Source organism: Centruroides vittatus, unplaced genomic scaffold, assembly GCF_030686945.1.
Source record: "Centruroides vittatus isolate TY-2023 unplaced genomic scaffold, ASM3068694v2 contig_393, whole genome shotgun sequence".
Classification (NCBI taxonomy): domain Eukaryota; kingdom Metazoa; phylum Arthropoda; class Arachnida; order Scorpiones; family Buthidae; genus Centruroides; species Centruroides vittatus.
In genome coordinates this window covers 547152-571741 of record NW_027122209.1, presented here as the reverse complement: position 1 = coordinate 571741, position 24590 = coordinate 547152, and the positions used below count along the sequence as shown (strand labels likewise).

The following is a 24590-nucleotide window of genomic DNA, read 5'->3' as shown; positions in this document are numbered from 1 at the left end:
ATTTGTAAAAATTTCTTAAAAATAAACGAGTTTCAAAAATTAACTCTTTTTTATCCGATTTCGAAAGAGCCAAGAACTGAGATGGACACTGTGAAATTAATAAATATTCCTTACTTTATTGTTCATTATCCATACGTTGTTATTCAAATTATCCAAATGCATTTCACAAATTCTTTTGCCTCTTCAGTGGATATTACACCTTTACAACAGTGTTACATTTATATTCGATCAAGTTCTCCCAGCATGCATCTACCGATAACCCGGTATTCAGATTGATGACATTTGCATAATTTTTGATACAATAATGTTCCGCGATGCGTCTTGTTACAATATTTTCAATTTTATACAATATTTTGATATTATTTCTATTTATGATACAATTATTATTTTTACAATGTTGATACCATGGAGATTCACTTCGTTTTAGACGAATCGCCGCCTCATGCTCCTTAACACGTTGTTCAAGTTGTCTTCCTGTTTCGCCAACATAGATCTTACTTTCTGGACATGTACATATTAGTTTGTAGACGACTCCTGCTGTTTTCAAAGGGTCATGTGAATGTCCTACTAATCCTCTGTTCAGCACATGAATACTTTTGCTTAATCTATTTTTCTGTTCACCTACTAAGTTGATGGAACAATTATTAAAGTTATTTTTATATTTTTCATAAAACTTTTTAATATATGGTATTTTAATGTATAGATTATTACTTTTTTCTTCCTTTACATTATATCTACTTATTGTATAACTATTATACCACTTACGTATTACTTGTTGAGGGTAATCGTTAAGCAAATATTTTTTAAACAGATTTTCAGTTTCAAATTCTATATGCTTCTGCAATGTCGTTCTGTTGAAAATTTTTCTTAGTTCCATTATAAAAACGTTTCTCTTTATACCTAAAGGACAGTATGATTTATAGTTGATTACTTTATTATTATTACAGATCTTTGTATACTTTTTTTTTTTTTTTTTTTTTTTTTTTAACTCTTTCCGCCCTGTGGGCACTAAGAGGGCCTCTTTTAGAAGGCCCATTATGGGTTCGGCCAGGCCCACAATGGGGCGACCGGGTGGTGAGGGACGGGGCCCGACATATCCGAACGGACCACCCCCCGAAAAATTCCTGGGGATTTTCGACCCGTTCGGATTCGATCCCGGGTCCCCCAGAGCGGTAGGTTGATTACCGTCTTATTATTACAGATCTTTGTATACTTACGAAATAGTAGTGTTTTTTCGTTTCGTGTGATTGTAACATCTAAATAGTTAATTTCGTTATTTTTCTCTTCTTCGTAGGTGAATCTAATATCATTGTTTAAACTGTTTGCATAAGTTTCGATGTTTTGGGCTGTGGTAATATTGGAATCATACAGGATTAATATGTCGTCTACATACCTGGCATAGAAGGAAATACCTTGGAACTGGAAAATCTTTTGATCTAATGATGTCATGCATATATCTGCAATCTTCGGGCCTATAACGGACCCCATTGCTATCCCATCTTTTTGTCGATAAAAGTCTGTAGAAACCGAAAAGTAGTTGTTTGTAGTAGTTTCGCATCTGTTACATGGTCAAAATAAGGAATCCTTTAGACTTATGAGTCTGGATGTGTTAATAATTGTATCATAAATAGAAATAATATCAAAATATTGTATAAAATTGAAAATATTGTAACAAGACGCATCGCGGAACATTATTGTATCAAAAATTATGCAAATGTCATCAATCTGAATACCGGGTTATCGGTAGATGCATGCTGGGAGAACTTGATCGAATATAAATGTAACACTGTTGTAAAGGTGTAATATCCACTGAAGAGGCAAAAGAATTTGTGAAATGCATTTGGATAATTTCAATAACAACGTATGGATAATGAACAATAAAGTAAGGAATATTTATTAATTTCACAGTGTCCATCTCAGTTCTTGGCTCTTTCGAAATCGGATAAAAAAGAGTTAATTTTTGAAACTCGTTTATTTTTAAGAAATTTTTACAAATTTTTTAGAGATTATTGTTTTTTAAAGTTAACTCATCTTCTACAAGGAAGTATTACCGTGGGAACGATGGTTTATGATTAATTTTTACGAGAAAATTTGTCGGGTGTTTTTCCGTTTTTTGTTTCTGTGTTTGATTTAACCCTAACTGTCGAAAATCGGTTGGCAAATAAAATAAAAATTCGTTATTCTTATATTCGGGCCTTCACACATGATTTCGAGTCGCACTGCTTCCATCACACGATAAAGTTTCTAAGGCCTCCATTATAACATGAAATTATCCTTAAAAACTCTGATGGTTTTATGTTTCTCGCTCCACCTTGTTTCGCAGAGCGTGGAAATATTAGGTATTAACTTCCTCCTCAAAATTGATTCCCGAAAAAATGAAATAATGTCTTTCGTGGTTCCTATGGTGTTCCGAATTTCAGGCAGAGCATTGAGATCATTGATTACTAGATTTAGTTTGTGCGAAGAACAATGAAAGAACAAAGCTTTAGTGTATTTTTTGCGTAAGATTGCTTGTACACCACCTTTTTTTCCGGACATTGTCGAACAACCATCAAATCCTAATCCAACGCATTTTACTGGAATAAGTTTTTCTTTTGTCAAAAATTCATCAATGGTTTGTGCGATAGATTTCGCATCCAGACCTTTTAGCTCAACAAATCCAACAAACACTTCTTGGACTTCGTTGTTTTTCTCATGAAAATAACGCAGTCCAATAGATAACTGTTCTGTTCCAGAAATGTCAGCTGTTTCGTCTGCTAATACACTATATGCTTCTGCTTCTTTTACTTCTTTTATAATATCTTCCTTAAGCACATCTCCACAAATGCTAATAATTTCATTTTGGATATCAACCGATCGATAGCTTGCATTTTTCTTCCTATGATCGATGTGTTTCTTGAAAACCACATCTCCTGCATCAATTCGCAGCTGGTACAAGTCCTCAAGAATTCCTTCACCATAATGTTTATCTCGCACCGCTAAGTCGTGGGATCCACAAAATATAATACAAGAAACGATCGACGTTATAATTCTTCGATTTTCCTCAATACGGCTGAGAGTATTTATTGAGTTGCACATCGACACGCAAATTTCCTTAAAATGATCTAGCAGCTTCCAGTGCCTCCTTATGAAAGTGTGTTTTCATGTGCTTTTTGCATTGATCGTGAGCATCATTAAACTTACGAAATGGTTTTACGATAAATGACCCTAATACACCTTTAACGGAACTCGGATTTGGCGGAAACAACGTGCAATATTTACAAAAGCCACATTTTTGGCATCGAGAATATACCAACCACGGCGAGTACGTTTCCAACCATGAATAATTAAATTTCTCTTTAAATGCTTACTTTATGATGTAAAAAAATTATATTTATTACAAATGCATGGCATCGTTTTTACATTCAACATAAACACGCATAGGTGTGCGTTTCACGTCGCATCGCGCGAGAATTTTAAATCGGGCAATAAATGACTTCGCATTTAAATAATTTTTTTCGCATGTCTAGGGAGGGGCAACTGCCCCTCTGACCCCTCTGGCGACGCCCTTGGTTGCATCGCAGTTCGAGTTGAGCATGATGACGTGCTGATCAGTTCATCTCTTTCACCATCGTATTTCCCAAACGTGGGCTTTGAAACGCTCTTAGTCGGACGCCATTTTCAGTCCGATAAATTTCGTTTTGTTGATAGCTTTCCGCAGTTTTTGGTCTTCCCATCTGAGTCGACTACACAATATTCCGTGTAGGTTATATCGAGTAATGGGTCAAAATAGGCACCGGTGCATTTTCTTGTCATGCTATCCGTCGCTGTTTTCTGCTTTTTACCACAAAAGTACAATGCTGTCTAGATGCTGAATGCACTCGGATACTTTTTCTTGGGATGCAATTTGAGAAAACTAAATTTATATATTCCCTCTGTTCGTCTATTCGCCTGTAATTTCCTAAATTTCGAGAATGGAGTTAGATAGATGAAAGACGAGAGAAGCGAAAACTTTAGTGGTAGTAGGCTACGATTAACTATATGAGAGCGACCGGTAGTCATGTTATTTCAATTCAAATATTTTCCCCTGAAAGGTATTAAATATATGTTCGGCACGTATCTGTTGTTAAAGGTAAAGTATGATATACAGGGGCAAAACACTACTACACTCCACGCCGGCAGGCATGTGCTGTGCGCTATCTGTCGCAGTAATGGCGTATCTATTTCGCTCTATATCATTGTCACAGTAATTCAGTGAATATAATATATATTTATTGTAAGAATTATAGTTAGTTAATTATTTTGTTGCAGATAGCATAACAACAAAATGCGCCGGTGCCTATTTTGGCCCATTACTCGATATAACCTACACGGAATATTGTGTAGTCGACTCAGATGGGAAGACCAAAAACTGCGGAAAGCTATCAACAAAACGAAATTTATCGGACTGAAAATGGCGTCCGACTAAGAGCGCTTCAAAGCCCACGTTTGGGAAATACGATGGTGAAAGAGATGAACTGATCAGCACGTCACCATGCTCACCTCGAACTGCGATGCAACCGTCGCAACGTAGTGGCAGGCTCGTCACCGAGTGACTTTTCCTATCACAATATCAATTGTATTCGTCGTTAAGTTTTTGCCAACAAGTGTGTTTATATTACACCACATATTTTCCCGGTCGAATCTTTATGCTTATTTCTCGCGTTTACGATTAAAACTGTAAATTTGGTAAATATATTAATGAAAATACATTGATTAAGACGCTAAACAGTGTTGTTACTTTTATTATAACGAATATTGCGTTTAGTTATCGTAAACGTTCTGATAGATTTTACAAGTTAAGCTACTCCAATACTAAAGCTTAAAATTTTTCAACTTTTAATTTGAGTTTCTGCAGCAAGTAATTTAATATTTTCTTTTAGATTAATAAAACATTATGACAGCGAATCTTAAGAATTCTTTGATATTGAACTAAATTTTATAAACAGAAAACTATATCAAATTTTATTAGTAACGTGACGTCATTGGCCGACGACAACAATTGTGCAATAATGTGCTTTTTAGGTTATTGTTAACGAATCAACAATTTAAATTCCATTGTTCTTTGTTTGAATGAAGACGCCAATGTCGTATTCCCCGTATTTTGGAAGAAATAACGTAAGAAAGAGCCGCGAAATTGCAGAACGATGCAGGGAAGAGGAAACGGCGGTGTTTTAGTATAATAAACAGAACATTCAAACAAAGAACAATGGACTTTTAATTGTTTATTCGTTTGTGTGTGATATGTGTATAGGAATATATATATTAAGTAAATGTAAATATTTAAATATAAAGTATTACTATATAATTGTTGATTAAATTAGAATTAGAAATAAAAATTGGAATTAATTAGAGTTAAATATCAATATTATATATATATGATTATATATTATATGAGGGTCATTTAAATGAAATTCGACCAATGGATATATCAAAGCGTGGAATGTGTCTATTTGAAATGTAGGTGGAAACACTGTAGGCTCACGCTGCAGTGTCATGTGACGCTGCTGTCACGTGAACTTACAAACAAGCTGCGTTCGTTTAACAGGTCAGACAGTTACTCCGCCCAATTTTCAAGCATGGATGCGTCAACAATGTGGAACCACCATAAATGCTGCTCGGTACGTGGAAACTTTAAATACTGTGCGAACTTTCATCAAGTCCAAGCCGCCTTGTCTGCTTTCGCAAGGGTCGTCGTCCTTCGTCACAACGTCCGTCCTCACACCGCGCGCACCGTACAGGAATCCTTTGTGAAATTGAAGTAGGAAACACTCCAGTATCCTGCATACTTGTCTCTGTGATTTCCATGTTTTTGAGGAGCTTAAGAAGCACCTGAAAGGACACATAAGTTTCAATCGGACGCTGAGGTGGAAGACACAGTTTGGGAATGATGCAGACATCAACCCACTGAGTTCTGTCAGCAAGAAATCCAACGACTGGAGTCACAGTGCGACAAGTGCCTTACTCATCAGAGGGATTGCTTTTAACTTACTTTACTGCAATTACACGAGCAGCAATTTCTGGACATCCATTTACTCATACAGGAAGTACAGGAGTGTATAAACAGCGACGTAGACTACCTGAGGAGTTTCACAGTATAGGAAGAGATAGAATGGAGTGTATAGTTCAAGAGCTGTTACAAATAATTGGTTGGGTTTCATTTGAATGACCCTCGTATATACAATTAAATTATTTCACATTTAATTAATATAATATACATATTCTATTTATTAATATTTAGTTCCGTGTGCTACAAAATAATGATAATTTTCTAATATACATTTTCAATTATGTGTTTTAATATACAATATATTTTGAATTATTTTATTCGTTGCTATTTTTATTTCGAATAGACAAATCTGGGTTGAAATATTTGACTTAAAAATTGGGTGTTTTGTCATCGATTTTAGGTTACCGAATTAATGGAATAGCAACGAATGTCCAGTTTTATTCCCCGATTGTTATTCTGTCGAGCAATCGGGGTTAGTTTCTGGAGAACAAAAAACTACCACAAAATGGGTGTCGCCTTGACGTGGCTTTGTGGCTTAACGTGTGAAAATGTTATCGAAGTTCTCAAGATAATGCTTTCCACGGACTAAGTACACCCGACAGAAATTTCACAAGTATTTTCATGCAGGTTTTGTGATGCGATGTTTTGTCACTTTCTTAAAAATCACACAGCATTAAATGTGTTGACTCTATCGCTTTATATAGGTAAAAATAGACACAAGCTAAAATTAATATAAAATATACTGCACTAATAGGAGAAGAAAACAGTAATATATCGATATGTCCTATAAAAAGTTTGACGTTCGGATGGAATTCTTAATGTATTATTAATGTATTACACGAAGTTCAGGAGGTTGTGATGCTATTTCGTATTCTGTTTCACTTACAATTACATGTAGAAATACGTAATAGTAAAAAAAAAAAAAAAAAAACGTTTAAATGTTGAAAGTAATAGCATTTTAACAATAAGCTCGCTTTTTCTGACAAAATCGGATAATAAGTGTTTAGTTTAGACCAGTTCAGACTCAAGTCCGAAATTATAGACTTTAAATATTTTAAATATGGTGCAAAAGTAGGCGTTCATTTGTATAATACGGATATTTGGTGTTCCTCGTTATTATTATTTTTTTAATTATTTGTTTGGTGTTTTTATTTCTGATTTAATTTGTGCATAAAATAAATGTTTTGTTTCACTTGTGTTCTCCGTAATAACAACTATATACCTCTGCATTTATATGAAAAATTCAATAATTTGGGATAAACATTTCCGAAAAGTTTATATAATTTAATATTATATCTTAGTTTTATCGTGAAGAAAGTGAAATATGCAACATCAGTTCATGAAGTACAAGAAAAATGTAAAGGGTTATGTTTGCAAACAATATATAAAAATGTACTTGGCTTTAAAGTATACTTAAATATAAACAATAGAAGAATATAACAATAACTCTGGTGGTATATTTTTCGGGCGAAAAAGACTAAATTCAATTGTTTTTTGTTTTTGTTTTTTGGTTGAGTTTAAATATTTTTAAATTAAGTATTTCCCGAAAATTTCTTGAATCTTCTGGTGTGTAAATGTTTAAAATATCATAAACAAAAATTGAAAAAAAAAAGGATGAAATTGTTACAACTTGAAGGCCACACTCAACAACGGTACATGCTGGTAGCTCCGTATCTCCAGCGCCGTAACTAGCCTTTTATGCGCCCGGTGCGAGCTTCTGTAACTATGCCCCAAAACTTGATCCAGGTCATTTTTATGCCCCCCGGGTCTGCGCCCTGTGTTTTGCCACCGCCCTAGTTACGGCACTGAGTGGAACATGCCCATGATTTTGATCTTATCATCCCATCTGGGATGATGAAACTCATTGCTTCAAACAGGGTATTTCACACAAAGGGATTACAAATCTGACTTGTGAGTGGTTGGCTTAAGGATTAAAAACAATGAGTTCTATTGAACAAAAATCTTTCTAAGAAAATCTGGTGCAAAGGAGTTGTTATATGAAAAGATTTTACTGAACACGGATATAAATCTCAAATAAAATTATTTTTCAATAGAAATATCAAATTCTTTATCTTTTCAATCATTTTTTTGTCACTATCATGTGATTGTGGACTTATATGGCCTGCATCAATTTTGTCTACTATAGATAAACCAGATAACAATGGATTTTATCAGCATGGATGAGAGATGAAGAACAATAACTTTACCTATTAATGAAAATCATGAGAATCCAGATCTGATTCAGCACCTGATCCAAACTTGACAAAGATGTCACATGATACTATTGTTTGCTTAATTCGTACCCGCGCTCGAGCTCAGTTCGAGCGGTTTACATAGCGTTACACAGAAAACGGTCTTTTAGACCCTCGGGGGAAATTTTTTTTTTTTTGATTTTTGGATGTTTTTTCAGTCCCCAAATTTTTTGAAAAATTTTTACCTGCGCGAAAAAATTTTATTGCGATTTTAATTAACCCTTAATGATGCGCGATTAACGCTTGTTTTTTTATGAGATTTTTTTATGGAACTTTATTCATCCATCTAAAGTTCTAGCGCGCCGATTTTACTTCGGTAAAGTTATTTAAAGCTATTTTCTGATGTAAAAAACAACATCCAATAGTTTTTTAATTTTTTTAATTAATAGATTTTTTAATATATACGTTTAATTAAGTCGGGGGGGTCGGAAATTTCAATTAAAATCGTAATTAAAAAAAAATTTGAAATATCCCGCCATCTAGTATTCACCCTACTTTTTACCCTTCTCCTCCGGAGAGATTCATGAGAATGTCCCGCGAAACACCACACCAGCTGTTCTCAAGGTCATCCAGCTGTGTAAACAATGACTCATCGGTGTCAAGATTTCGCGCTAAGGCGAGAAAAAGGAAATTGTACTTAGAAGCTTTTTCTTCAAAATTAACACATTTCTTTCGTTTTTTTCATTTTTATTATTTTTAATGTAATTAAACATAATTAATTATAAAATTTTTAAAAAAAGTAAAAAAAAAGGGGTTAATTCATTTTTATGCATTTTGATTTCCCTTATTTCTTCCATGTAATAAAAACTTTTACGAGTGAGTTTATTTTTTGGACTGTTATTGTTCAATTATCAAACTTTTCCAATCAACATAAAAAAAATGCATTAAATAAACTGATTTTCATTTTCAGAGTACAGTAAAATCTCAGTTTAGCTCCAGCATTTGTTCACCCCTGAAATGGACACACAGTTTAGTGTGTAGTACTAAAGGACCTCAAACAGTAGGAATTATATAAAGTAATTAGATATACAAAATAAATTTGTTTCAAAGTGCAAGTCTTGTAATTGTGGTGACAATAATGGTGTTTACAATGTAAAATTGTACATTTAGTAGTTCATAGATACTGTAGGGTTTCATATTTAATATTTATGGGTGATTCATTGATGAATATTTGTTGACACTAATTAGGATGGTGCTACATTCATTGATTGTACATTTTGGATTTTGGATTTTAATTCAGTATAGCAGTTTAAATAAGAAACTTTCTCAAGTTATATTAGATGCATTTTAAACAATGGATTTAGTTTAACCTTTCTCATATGAGAAGAATTAAACCAAATTCGTTGTACAGTAATAAATGGGAGGCTAATTAATGAACACAATAACAATAACAATTAATTAGTTTGTAGTAAATTACAACCAACAAATAAGTATGACAATATCAAAAAAGATATGAATTTAAATCACAATTCATCTAAGCATATTTTGTCTTGTTTTTTAGGCAGACTCAGGATTGTTTTAAATTTCATTTTATAAAAACTTTTATTCTAGAAAAATTTTTATAGAAGTAGAGAGGACATTTCTCCATGACTAATCTCAGTTCAAAAGAGAACAGAGATTAGTTGTGGAGAAATGCCTTATGAATTTTTAGCAAATAAATGTAACTGCATGTCTCAAAAGTTAAGATAGACATCAACTTGGATTCAGTTATCTTTTTTTATTCTTCTTTGTAATTAATCTAATTATCAAGTAGATGATTAAATGCTAGTTATATAACTACAAAGACCTTTGATACAAACTTCATTTTATTTGTACTACTACTTACTCTTATCCTGGTAAAACTGTGTTGTTAACTTTCAATCATTTCTTAATGTTTCATGTTCATGTATTTCATGCATATTGGGAAAAAAATGTTTCAAGTGTAAAAAACTATGTCTTTAAGTGTTTTTGAAATGTTTTCAATTTCAGTAATACTACTTTCCAGTTAAATTTTTTATGGTGCATAAAGTAGATTACACGTTTACTTTCCTATATTTCAGAAGGAAAGTATGGCAATCGATCAAAAAATGACTCCACTAAATTTTACATTTTTTGGTTTAGGGAACTTGAAAACGTCAAATGAAAAAAAATTTGGGGTTTTTTTTTTCTTCTATATATATGGATGGATGTTAGTCAGTTCAGGTCACAATTTTGTTCACCCTTTTTTGAAACTTAATTCCTGTGGCTTGTTGAAAATTTCTGAAATTTTGTAGGGAGATTTGTGTATTAGGAGCATTGATGCTATGCAATTTTGGTGGGTAAAGATCGAGGGATGAGGAGATAGGAGAGTCATATGTCATATCTTGAGTAGGGTCAGACTTTCTCTTGTTTCAGAGGTTTGGGACATTGATGATAAGTAATGAGTCGAGTCTGTGCCACTGCTAGTATGCCTCCCCTCTCTTCTTCATGTCTCTTACCTGGTACTGATAAATCACTCCATATCATTTATTTTTCAAACAATTAAAAATGAAAGTGATGTATACCAAAACAAGAAAAACAACACTAGAAATCAGATGTAATTTGAAGCACTTTATTTTTCCCTACTTATTGTACTTGTAAAAATAGTTTCATATTAGCATCTTTTATTCATATTTTAGATAACACTTTCACTCTACATTAATAGAAGCTTGCTAACAATAATACGAACCAACTAATAGTAAGATTTTTTTCAGTCTTATGCAATAAGGTTCTGTAATTTGACAATTCATATCAAAATTACATAAAGTTTCTTTTTTGTTTTGGCACTTAAAAACAAAAAATTTTATTTTATATATATATATATATATATATATAATATATTTAAATGGTTGGAAGACAACTTGTATTTTTTTAAGACAGATTGTTGTGGAATTAACATAACATAAATTTACAAAGTGAATAGCTTAAGAAATATTACACATTCATCTAAAATTTCAACAACTCTGAGGATAGCAATTCTTGTTTAAAACTGTTATTTAGGCACATATGGTAATCATAATCGGTTCAAATAACAAATTGGATTAAAAATCTAACATAATCATGTCATTCATATTAGTTTATTCCGTGGTAAAAGGCAATATTAAAGACAAAACTTCTTAACAGATCCTGAGAATTTATTGCTACAGACATATATATATATATGCTTATATATATATTTTTGTACCAAAATAGGCATAAAGTAAACTGCTTCTCAACTTGTTTAAATCATACGAACTTGGTGAATTCTCAGTAAAAATATTTGCATGGTTTATCACTTTTTCTTAGTAGAAACAAATTCTTAACAAAGGTTCAGATCATTATTTCTAACAAGATAGTTGCCGAACAATTTTGCCGTTATTACAAAAAATAATAAACTACTTTATACAGAGAGATTCGTGTGATAAATTATTATTATTTAAATATTTGAACATTAAATTCCAACCCAATATTTATTGCTACAAAGATATCACCCAGTGGAAAGTATCCTCTCCACAAAACATCCAACTTTTTCAAACAATTTCCTGAAAAATCTTGAATATCTAATTGATGTTAATCATAAGTTAACTAATAAACATTTACCGATCAATTAAATAATGCAAAGATCAAAATTATCCATTAAATCATCTTATTACTTACACTGAATTACATTAAAGATAACTAGATGTGAAACAAAAACACAAACTTCATACATTTGTCAGTTTACCCGAAGATGCAGACCATCTTAAATTATTTGTTACAAAAATACCTTGATCTGCTTTCCATACTTACAATTTACAGAACATATTTCAAAGTTAGTATGAAAAAAATCTACTTATTTTAAATCAGAAATATATTTCAAAATTAGTAAACTATATATATATACATATATTAAAAATAATTCTTGATGATATCTCAATTTAATAGCTATATAAAGCAACATTCCCTAAATTTAACTTAATATATGCTGTGGGGGTGTATTCTCTAGCAAAATATTTAATGAGCAAACAAACATTCATCACATAATCAATCAGCTGATAGCAGAATTTGCATATATGTATTTTCTACACTTGAGTGTTGAGCTTCATAAATACTTATCATAGTTAACGTAAGATATAATGAACTACACTATGCCATTAACAAACATTTTAATGGGATACAAAGCAACAGAAAATACTAAATTTCTTATTACTAAATGTATTTTCCTTTGAAATCTCAATACATCAAAAATCATTTATAATATTTATAAATGGAAGAAAATATTAGAAACAGATTACTGATTCAAAAAACACACTTGCAATCACAATATAAATTTTAAAACCTATACTTTAACAAAACTCAAGATTTTTTACAGATGCAGAAAAGTCAAAAAAAGGTGAAATAGCTACATATAATTCAAAATAATAAGACTGTCTCACATTCTAAATATACTAACTATCATATACTTACTATAATTAAAATTTTCTTTATTGAAAAACATATTGCCACGTAACAATTACTTTGCTTATTATGCATTTAATCAAAATTTCTTTAACTCAAACATATTAATCTCAAAATATGAACTTTGATGGATTGTTATATTGGATTAGAATAACTACTGGATCTGCAAAGTGATGGAAATGCATGGTAGAAAGGCAGGGCTTGAGCAGCATTTTCCTCACCAGTACAGAGATATGTGTAGTATCCAAATGCATGGTTAACTAACATTTTAAATAAGGCTCCGACATTTAATAACCTAATTAAGTAAAGTTCTGGCACAAAATTATCCAAACTCTGATCATCACCAACACTACAAAAATAACGAGGAGAAAATAAATTACTTTGCTTTGTATGCAATAACACATTTAAAAAATTATTGCATTGGCAATAATGGAATGAATCTAAAATTTGTATTATGAAATTTCGTTTATATTTGTTATAGGCCAATTAATTTTGTGTCTGTTTAAAATTTTGCTTTAACTAACAAAAAAATCTAGCAAATTCTGAGCAATTCTCAAATAATAAAAATAACGCATGATATGTTTTCACGTAACAAACCATGCAATTTTAATAAATATCTAGATTTGCTTAAACAGAGAGTGAATTGTCATTCTAACAATTATTATTGCAAATATTTGCTGAGGAATAATGCTAAAAGCATTTGAACCTGATTTGCATAGCAACTTATCACATTTAGTAAAGCTGATTATATCAAAACAAATATATATACTGTCTATATATATATACATATACATATGCAACCAGAAAGTTGAGTATATTCATTATCATCACTTTCCTATGCTAATATTTAAAAAAACAAATATGAAATAAGCAACATTAAATTAAAATTTAACATTGCAATAATTAAATATAATTCACATTTAGCATTTAAGGAAAAGAGATTTAACTGTTTGATTTATTCTTATTTATTTATTTTACTTTACAAATCCTAAAATTTTTATATAAATCAGTGTATATACATATATGTATATATATATATTTTTAATGATCTTGTATCCTGATACAATCTGTAAACATTAATATATTAAAAGAACTATATTTTAATTTAGTATAATATATCTACAATGTTAAAAACATTTAAGTTATTTCATTTTTTTTCCTGATAATTTTCATTATCCAATTTCATTAGCCAATATTAAAATGTGTGATGGTGTTTTAAAATTATTGCCTTGGTTTTGGTTTATAAGTAAAACAGCAAAAGTGCCTGAAATTATTATTTTAGTATATAATGTTGCATATGTTTTCACTCATGCTAACAAATTAAATAATCTAGCCAAACTTGATTGTGTGTCAAAATAATTTGTACAACAAGCATTTTGTCAAAAAGTAATTTATGTACTGATTAATTAAAAAATTAGTTAAACTTAGGTTAAATAATTATAACTTAATTCTCAAAAATCTTATTACCAAACACACTCAAGGAAGTCTTATTGCACACTTTAAGTGCTGAAAAGTAAACTTTTATAAAAATTATTTTGTATCAGTGAGATAAAATTACATTTAAAGATGATAATTATAGTAGTAATCTAATTAAGAAGTTAATAAAGATTCCCATGAGATAAAAAATATGAGCATTTGTCAATTTTATAGATGCTCACAAAATGTGATTTGCATACAAACAGTCAACAATTTTTTTTTTTCCTTTTTTTTCACAACTTAACAGATACCTGTGATTCAGGAATCCTCAGAAATTGTCTACGAACAGTGGCAACTTTTGCTAAATTCAACAAAGCATGAGCTCCTTCTGTCTGCTTTTGACGTTCTTCATCTACAATTTCTTTAGATTTTCGTAATGATGTGTGAGAACCATCTGTGACATCTATAATATCTTCATCACTGATATGCAGACTGTTATTTAGTTGATTAAAACAAACACTATAAGTATGATCTTCAATGGGATTATTTGAATTGAGAGGAGAATTTCGTCTTTGCCAAGGAAAATGATATCCAGGAATAAAAGGCCTGAAATTAAAGAATTTTCTAATTCAGTTCTAATTAGCCATTTATATCTAATTTAAAAAAATAACTTTAATTTACCTAAATCTTGTGTGTACTCTTCTTTGTTTTCCAAATGTGCTTGCAGTTTTAACATCCAATTCTTCAGTATAATCTTAAGATTGGTTTTAAAAAAACATTTATTAATGTACAATTATAAATAAGCAGATAAATTTTTATAATTATTAAGACAAATTGAAATTCTGCAGAAATATTTTAACTTAGTTAAATACTTATTTGTATAAAATGCTTTAATTCTAGTTTATTTTACCTCCAAGATTTTGAACTTCATTTTATAAATGTCACAATTTGTACAATCACAAAGTTCTAAGACATTTTCTAAAATACTTTTGAATTTATTTATGAATATGAATATAATAAATTTATATTACTAGTAATAATTGTTGTAATGAAAGCAGAAAGTTTTTAGTAGTGGAATGCTTGATATATAAGATTTAGGGAAAAACATAATTACCATATATCTCAGCAGATAAGATGACCTGCAGATAAGACGAGGTATAAATTTTCGTCGAAGTTTTATAATTTTAGCATATATCTGTCCTATAAGATGCCCCAAACTATCAACAGCCTATGAATTTAGTTTAGATCAGTGATCATCATCTGAGTAATCGTACTGTAAAGTGTATACAGAATTATGTCCTATTTGTAATTTTTCAAATGAACAAATTTTATTTTCTTGCATCTGGCAGCACTAACTTGTGATTGTCGCAAACATTCGCACTGATTCAGCATTCAGGTAATGACCTTGACTATTCACATAGTATGGGCTATTCTATTTTGTGGATATACCCTACTCTCTACTAGTAAATAATTACGATTTGTCCATTTTTTTATAATGGTTTTAATTTATATAAATTTCAATCTAATTTTTTTTGTATCTGTCCTATAAGATGACCCCGGATTTTGGGGGCCTTTTTGTATGATTCAACTATTGTCTTATCTGCCGAGATATACAGTATCTACTAAATCTTTTGTATAACTAGAAAAGATATGCTACAAATGTTTTATTTTGTAAATATGGAAATATACATTATAATGCAGTCAAATTATTATTTATAAGATGACAATCAATTATCTGTAACAAAAGATTTGTTTTACAAAGCAGATAAAATTAATACTTTTAACATTTAACCATTAATCTGCATTCTAAAAACTGTACTATCTGTATCAGGTTGGATTGGATTCATAATGTGCAACATTAGCAGTAGCTGGATGGCTGAGACAGTTAAGGAATCAGCCTACTACTCTGGGAGAATCAGAATCAAATCCAGTAAGTTGAAAAAACCCAGAATTTTTTTGGTGAGTGATCTGTTCTAGATATGTCAGATCCCATTCCTCACCACCTAGTTGCCTCATTGTGGGCCTGGCCAAATCCATGAGGGGGACCTAAAAAAAACTCTTTTAGTTAGAGTTACAATAAAAGAAAAAATACACACAAGTTATACAGTCAATCTCAATTTTGTCTGTTCAAGATGGACTTGATTTGCATTAGGACTACTTTTGCAAAATTGAGATGAAAAATAGTTTTCATAACTTTTTATATTTAATTCTGATAATCTTAAAGAAAATTTGAATCCAGATCCATTATGGTAGCAAAAAAAACCCCTTTATAGTTAGCCAACAAGATCTAATACATATTGTAAAATATGTATTAGATCTTTACATAAAAATGTAGAAATATTTGTGGAACTTATTGTTACCCACATTAATAAAATATTGCAAATTAAAATGCTGGTGAATTAAAACACAACTCCATCTTTTTCTCAAAAACTTCCTAATGTGGGATATGCCATTTTTCCATCTGGTTACTAAATTATTGAAAGTAATGCATTAATTATTCATAAGATCCATATACAAGTTATTTATAGATAATCTTGATCTCTACCATCAAAACACAACATTTTCAAATCTTATAAATAAAAGTGAAAGTTTGTATGTTTATAGCAGTTTTAAATAGGTATTAGGTCTTTGCACACACATTTGTATTTGGATTTTCAGTATCTTGAATTTTGTTGCCTTCTCTCTAAACTTCTGGTAAATTTATCTTTCTTTTTATTTATATACTTTCCTAAACAGCTGCTGCACTGTATTTTATAGAAAACTTTGCAAAAGCACACAAATTTCTTTCAAATGACCATAAAGATTTATTTAAGCAAACAAAACTGTCATCACTGTCTACAAACCAATCTGCCAACAAAAACACCATAAACATGTTTGACTTCAGATTCAGTTACTTCCATTTTAGAAATTCCACAATTTAATTAAGAACATATAATCTAAATAATGATGTGCAACTGGCTAAAATTGGCTGTGATGATGTTACAATTGAACTAGTGTTCTTTTACCAGAATACTGGTAATTTAGTTTATCACTTCTGATGTAAAACCTAATAATGCATGAATATTTAAGTATTTGAAAGTATCTTATTATTTCTCATTTGCTTTCATTGTAATAAAGTAAAACATATCTAAAATGAATAAACTGAATAAAATGGATAAACTCTTCAGAAGGGAATAATTTTCAGAAGGTAAACATTACTATAAGCCAAAAACCTATCCAACATGGAAACAGAAGAGACTTTCGGGTACAAAGAACATAACTTAACCTGGAGAAAGCAAAGAATTAAGATTCTATTTGTCTATGTAGACAAATAAGTAAAATTGCCTCTAGTTATAACAATCATTATATAGCATAACAAACTGTATTCTGAGGACAATTTCAAACCTTGTCAAAGAAATGAATATAGTGTAAGGAGAGCATATAGACAGCATCTTTGTTAATATACAAATTGTCTAAAAAGAAACGAAACTTTTTCTCTAGGAAGAAAAAGCTACAAAAAATATTTTTATAAATATGTTTATTTGAAATAAGATCCCTCTGAAGCAATACAATATTCAGAACAAATAATGAGCATTTCAAAGAACTTTTTCAGCTGTTTTGGAACATGGTTCAGTACTGTAGTCACAGCAGTCTCAGTCTTGAAAATGTCCTTATAATGAGTCCCTTTCATTGTAATTTTAAGTTTTGGGAACAGAAAATAGTCACAGGGAGCTAGATCGAAAGAATGGTGGATGGTCTAAGGCAGGGATGTCCAACTCACAGCCACATGCGGCCCACTTCACCCTAAACTTTTTACATACATTTTCATTTCTTTTGGTAAAGAATGTTGTAAAAATTGTTCTCGTTTCACTGGATGTCATAATGACATAATTGGTGCTAGAAAACTGTACTACTCTACATGCATAACATACTATAGTGAAATTTTTTTCACACATGAAAACATCAAAACTGCTGAAAGAAATAGGTTGAGTGATTCCCATTTAATTAACATTCTTAGAATTAAGACTAATTCCATAAAAGCAGATATTGACAATATTATAAAAATAAGGCAATGCCAAAACTCACATTGAATTTATTTTTATTTTGTGTGAGTATAAGTTTTTTTACTGTCAATAATACAATATTTCATGTAATTATATATATTTGTTATTAAAATTTGATATTCACATTTTAAACTTGTTAAAAATATATATTTATATAAAATACCTTTGTGGACAGCTGAATATATGTAAATTTCTAATTTGGCCAATTAGGGAAAAAGATTGGACAACCCTGGTCTAGGATTACAATACCTATTCAAACCAAAAATTGACAAACGACAATGCTCTTATGCGAGGGTGCATCGTCGAGTAGTAGTGTCCAGCTTCCTTAAGCACAATACTCTAGTCGTATGTGTAAAATTCAGTTCCAAAGACATTCCAAAATATCTAAATAATATTCTCTGGTAACATTATGGCCATTTGGGGCAAATTCCTTGTGCATGATACCCTTGGAGTCATAAAAACAGCCAAGCATAGTCTTGACCAGCAATTTTTAGAAATAAAGTTTTTTTGATGTGGATTTGTCTGGTGACTTCCACATGGAACTTTGACATTTTGTCAACAGGTTGCATTGGCAGCACAACATCTCATCATCCATGACAATATTTTTGAGAAAATTTGGATTGCAGTGAGCCGTTTCGATGAGATCCTGAGCATATGAATGTGTGCCTATTTTTGTTCCTCAGTAAGTACAGAACAAAGCAGGAACAGACCTTACTTTCCTTCAAATGATTAAGTAAAGTTATGTGGATGGAGTCCTTTGACATTCCAACTCCTCTGCAAACATTCTATAGGTCACATTTGAATCATTTCCTAATATTTGATGCACTTTATCAATGTTACTGTCCATAGTATGATTCTACAAGGTATTACAGTTGTCAATTGAAAATGATCTGAAAAGTGGTCGTCTGGCAACTGATGTCGTCAGATGACCATTTTTCAGATCATTTTCAACTGACACCCGGCCATCTTTGAATCAATTGAAACCAGTTGTAAACTTGTGTTTGATATAGGCAATCATCCCCATAAATTTGTTTTAGTAAAAGTTTTCTTTAGTTTTATGCAGAACTTAATGTTGGCACATTGCTCCATTGCAATTTTCAGCAAGGGTCACAAAATAACCCTTCCATTTCAAACAAAGGATTGTTATGAATGAATTCAAATGCTATTGCACATGACTGATAATATAACATTCAAAATTTTGAATTTGACCATTGATACTAGCTGTGCCATCTAGTTATATTTCTAGAGAAAAAGTTGAGTTTCTTTTTAGACAACCAGTATTAGTCTTTGTTGGAATTAACAAAGGACAGAATCAAATACTTCCAAGAATCAGAATGAGTTTCTTGAGAAACAAATTCTCAAGAACAAGTAATGAATGTAATTTATGAAAACAATGAGAGTAAAAAGTAACAATGTTCCAATTTGCCTTGTATCAAGTAGTTAGTAACTAATCAGTACAGAGTATTTGAGAACAAGTTTATTAATATGTTGGTAACTACAGAGATTGAAGAAAATGATTAATTAGAGTATCAAAAATAGGACTTATGGTGTTCCCTGGTTTGTGGGTCTTTGTGAATACAAATAGTTTAGGTTATCTGGGGTATTTAGAACTAGTGCATATGTTATGCTATTCCTCCTTTTTTCAATAAGATTACAAAATGTACTTACAAAAAAGAGGTGTACCGACGGGCAGTCCCTCGGGGCATCTTTGTGAGATGGTCATTAGGTTATTAGAGTATCAAATTCCTTGAAAACTCCTATCACAGGATAACTTGGTTACTATATTATGGTAATGCATGAACAGAATAACACCTGAATACAAATTTCCAGCAAATATACACATAAATATTTAATGTTCAAACGTTTTCGGCCACTATTTTATTGGCCCTCTTTAGAAACGAATATGACAAAAAACCATTCTATAAATAGAATATTCTAATTTTTTAAAATATAAAACACATTCAAATGACGGCTGTGACATCCAATTTACAACATATAAAATGAGAAAATTTTACAATGTATAGTTAAATGTGAAGTTCTTACTACAATTAAATTTTTTGGAAGTCTTAATAATGTTTCCATGCATGTGGAATTGGAATGCAATCCATGTTGATGCATGTTCCATTTATGTCAGCTCTGTAAATTTCTATGGCCTCCAATGATCTTAAGTCATGTCAATCAAAGACCCTGTGTATCAGGGTAGCCTTGTCCCAGCAGGGGGAAACCCCCATATTGGTGGCATAAATTTGTATTTAGATGTTATTTTGTTCATGTATTGTTCCAGTTTACTTGTGCAGTTTTACTGTAATGCAATTAGAATTTCCAATGGCAGAACAAAATATTAGTTTTTGAAACTCAAATTAGCTTGTTTACTATGGTGAGAGCTCATAAAGATCACATCTGAAGTACTGTATTTGAATATGTAGTATAAGTTCTTGAGAATAACAAAAACTTTTTAGAATCAAATAGTTCTCAATGCTTGCATTTGAATACTCCCATCTTTAGTTAGAATCACTTTTGATTAATTTGAATTAAGCCTAATAAAAAATTTTTTACATGTATAAAAGTGATTTCACTATTGGGTTTATAAATATGACTCCGCCCTTTTTTCGGTAATGTAAGACATTTGTTTGATTAAATTTTTCTTTCATTTTAAAAACAAAGTATTTTCCATCAGAAGTTACATTTGCCCATCTGTCAGGCAAAAACAAATAGATTCCATGAAGGAAGAAGTATGGTTGTTTTGAAGCAATTCAGTTATCAACCCAATTTTGAATATCCTCATAAGATCTGAACTGCTTTCATAAAAGGTTGCTCTGCATGGATCGAAACAAATAGTAATCTGAAGGAGTGACATCTGGAGAATATGGTGGGTGGGGCAATACATCCCAGCAAAGTTCTTCTAGAGTTTCCTTGACTGATCTTGCAACATGTGGGTGAGCGTTGTCATGTTGGAAGACAACCTTGTTGTGTCTTTTGGCATATTCTGGATGTTTTAGCTTCAATGCTTCGTTCAATTTGATTAACTGTTGTTTGTAACATTCAGCATTGATTGTATGACTAAGTTGCAACAGCTCATAGTGCACGACACCCTTTTGGTCCCACCAGATACACAACATAACTTTACTTCCATGAATATTCTGTTTTGGCACTGATGAACCTGGATCACATGGATGCACCAATGCCTTTGGTCATTTAGGATTGTCGAAGTGTATCCATTTTTCATCTCCAGTAACAATTTGGTGCAAAAAACCTTTTCTTTTTTGTCTTTGGAGCAATAATTCACATATGGTTTTTCGACGTTCTACATCTCTTTCTTTCAGCTCATATGGGACCCAATTTCCTTGGTTTTGAATCATTCCCATTGCACATAGATGTTGGGAAATACATAGTTGAGAAACATTTAAAGCAACAGCCAGTTCTAATTGTGTTTGGCTAGGATCATTGTCAAGTAATGCTTCCAATTCTTCATCTTGGAATTTTCTTGGTGGTTTTCCATACTCTTTGACATGTGTATCAAAATCATTATTTTTAAACTGTTGAAACCACTCTTTGCATGTTGTATTGGATGAAGCATGTTCACCATAAATTTCAAACAGCAGATGATATGTTTCTGATGCAGTTTTCTTTGAAATAAAGTAATGAAGGAAGACTTCCCACAAATGCTGTTTTCCTGGCACAAAACTTGACATTTTTAATCAAATAAAAATAATTATTGTTTACACTTTAAACAGTTGTCTGGGATTTATTTTTGAAGAATGCTGTAAAACCTTTCAAATAAAAGTGTTGCCAAAATCAGTTGCATGCAAGCAGTACTACTAATACCATCTATTAAAAAAGGGCAGTCATATTTATACACCCAATATTAAAAAAATGAATCTAACTGTATGACATTTATCTGGTTTAATTTAAAGATAAAAAAAAACATACTAAGATCTGTTGAAAATAAAAACCTGTCAAAACAAAATAAAATAATTTGGTACATGCAATTTTTGTTACACAGATTTTACTATATAATTGTTTTGTTACTGATTGTTCTACTAAAAACTTTTTTCATTTGTGAGAATTTTTTAACCTTTGCGAATACTTTTGTAAAATATGGAAAAGTTGAAAAAAATAATAGACAAGCAATTATTTGTTGTGACATCATCGTAATGCCAGGCTGCAATTTTTAATCATATTTTTAATTTACTTAATTTAAAATATATTCTCTCCAAATCAAATTAGTAGAGCTTGCCCCTGTACATCATACTTTTCCTTTAATTATAGAGTTGTGCTGGTCATCTATCAAATATCTTTCAGGGGAAAATTTTTGAATTGAAATAGACTTCAGGTTTGCATCGGGAGTTTGTATATAGTTAATTGGGGTCTCCTGCTCCTAAGGTTTCCATATCTGGTCTTTCATCTATCATATAGTGCCTTTCATCTATCTAACTCCCTTCTCGAGATTAAGAAAAGACAGATGATGATAGTGGGTATTTGTCTACAATTTTTTCAATTTGCAGCCTAATAAACATTAAAATTAAAACCATATTAAAAGTTTAATTATTTTAGCCTGGGCAACATTAATTATACCTACTAGTTATGAATATTTTTTATTAGCATATTATTGAATTCTCTTTTTTTTCTGTAAAACATTTCTACAAATTTATAAACTGTATTTGAAAAATCATGAGTGATATCAAACCATAAAAGTTTTTATATCACTGACTGATTTGAATTTCTATACATTCACAATTAATGATTTTCATATAGATTAAAGTTATTTTTATTTTCATATATTTTATATAATAGGAAGTAACAAATGTGGCAAGAGGCCAGAAATGAAATAAAACTCAAGTTTTATTTATTTTTTGGCTTTTTGCCATTCTAGTAGTATTACTACAGTTACTGCAATAACTAAAATGTGAAAAACTGTGTCGAAATTGTTTGATCATAAGTAAAGCCATATATATCCAAGTTGCAAATTGAAAATTTCTAATATATTACACAGATAGCAACAAAATTATTTATAATATATAAAAAATCAGTAATTTGATTTCACTCCTTAAATTGATATGATAATGATTTGGAACTATCAATTAAAATTCAACCTTATTTTTAGTCAAATTAATTCAAAAGTCATAAGAAACAAAACAGATATAAAATATTACTGAACTATTTTATATAAAAGCACATTGCTTTCATTTTTTAAAGATATTTGCAAGAAATCTTATCTACTTGTTGTGCAATATTTAAAAAATTGTAATTTGAAAATACATTATTTCTTCTTAGAAAATGAGAAAAAAATATATATATATATATATTGTCCATAATAAGTAATTAACTAAATTTGTAAATTAATAAAAAAAAGAATTAACATTAAAGATTAATGAGTTTAAAAGGCACACTTCAATAGATCAACAACACTACAATCATATAAATTATTTTATAATTATTACCTTTGTATATGTTTAGTAGTGAAGTTTATGATATATTTGTGTATTAATAAATATTAGTAATTATTCAAATTAATTATAATTAATACTTCCAAATACCTTGTTCATCTAACATATTTGGTCCATTTTTGAGAGCTAACATTGTTGCTGCTGCATCAACTTCAGTATCTGAAATTAAATTTAATAAAATGTTTTAAAGTTTTAAATTATGATTAACAGATAAATTTTAATGTAAAAAGTTCAACATTTTTAACAATTTGCATCAAATTATTAATACAGTTAGATTTATTAATGTTAAAGAATTAATAAAAATTCTAAATCTAAATATTTAAGACAATTGAGAAAATATAATTTTGAAAATTTAAATACAAAACTTTATGAATTTAAGGTGGTCATTTTTATTTCACATATATTCAATAAACTTAATACACATTACGGCAAAAAATATTTTTACCTTTGAGACTAGAAACGGCTAGTTGTCTATATAAATATGGGAAGAGTTCTGTATAAATAAAGTTTATATTTTCATATCATAAATAGAATCTGAATATTTCTGAAAATTCCATAAAATACTTACCTGGTGTAGGAATTTTAAAATCATTCTCTGTAGATAAGGAATTAGAAATATTTCCACTGTAAAATGAACAATGATTATTATTATTATAGAAAACATAAATTACTTTACATAATTTAAAAAAATGAAAAGGCATTAGATTTAATATTACTAGAAAATAAATTTATTCATACTAGTTATAATACAATTAGGACATAAAGCTTTCAATGTGAACATTTCATATTACATCAATGAGCATTAACACTGCTACTCATACTCAGTGTTGTAGTGGAGGATATATGATGATTACTATGTACTGTACACTGCATTACTACAAACAAACTACTTCAAACAACCTTTACTCTGCAGTAAAATTAATTCTTTAATCTAACGTTTTCGGTTAGCTTTACTAACCCTCTTCAGGATTGCCAAAAAAAATCGTTATTT

General features: G+C 30.4%; 2 protein-coding genes across 3 annotated transcripts in view; both read right to left on the bottom strand.

Moving 5' to 3' along the window:
- Window positions 1-2256: 2256 nt before the first annotated feature.
- Window positions 2257-3078, bottom strand: LOC136976108 (52 kDa repressor of the inhibitor of the protein kinase-like). The gene has a single exon (XM_067271323.1). It carries the CDS (start codon window positions 3076-3078, stop codon window positions 2257-2259), a length of 822 nt encoding a protein of 273 aa, XP_067127424.1.
- A 7750-nt stretch (window positions 3079-10828) lies between these two features.
- The window catches only part of LOC136976061 (forkhead box protein N3-like), a 54023-nt gene continuing 40261 nt past the window's right edge, over window positions 10829-24590 (bottom strand). For both annotated transcript variants that reach the window (XM_067271252.1, XM_067271251.1), the window contains exons 4-8: window positions 24168-24223; window positions 24045-24092; window positions 23690-23758; window positions 14791-14863; window positions 10829-14715 (exon numbers count right to left, since the gene is read on the bottom strand). In XM_067271252.1, coding sequence (XP_067127353.1) covers window positions 14403-14715; window positions 14791-14863; window positions 23690-23758; window positions 24045-24092; window positions 24168-24223 — 559 coding nt within the window. In that variant the 3' untranslated portion in view covers window positions 10829-14402. The remainder of the gene's footprint in view (window positions 14716-14790; window positions 14864-23689; window positions 23759-24044; window positions 24093-24167; window positions 24224-24590) is intronic.

Excerpts from the sequence above, each read along its gene's own strand:
- LOC136976108 (XM_067271323.1), bottom strand. The coding sequence starts at position 3,078 with ATGTGCAACTCAATAAATACTCTCAGCCGTATTGAGGAAAATCGAAGA.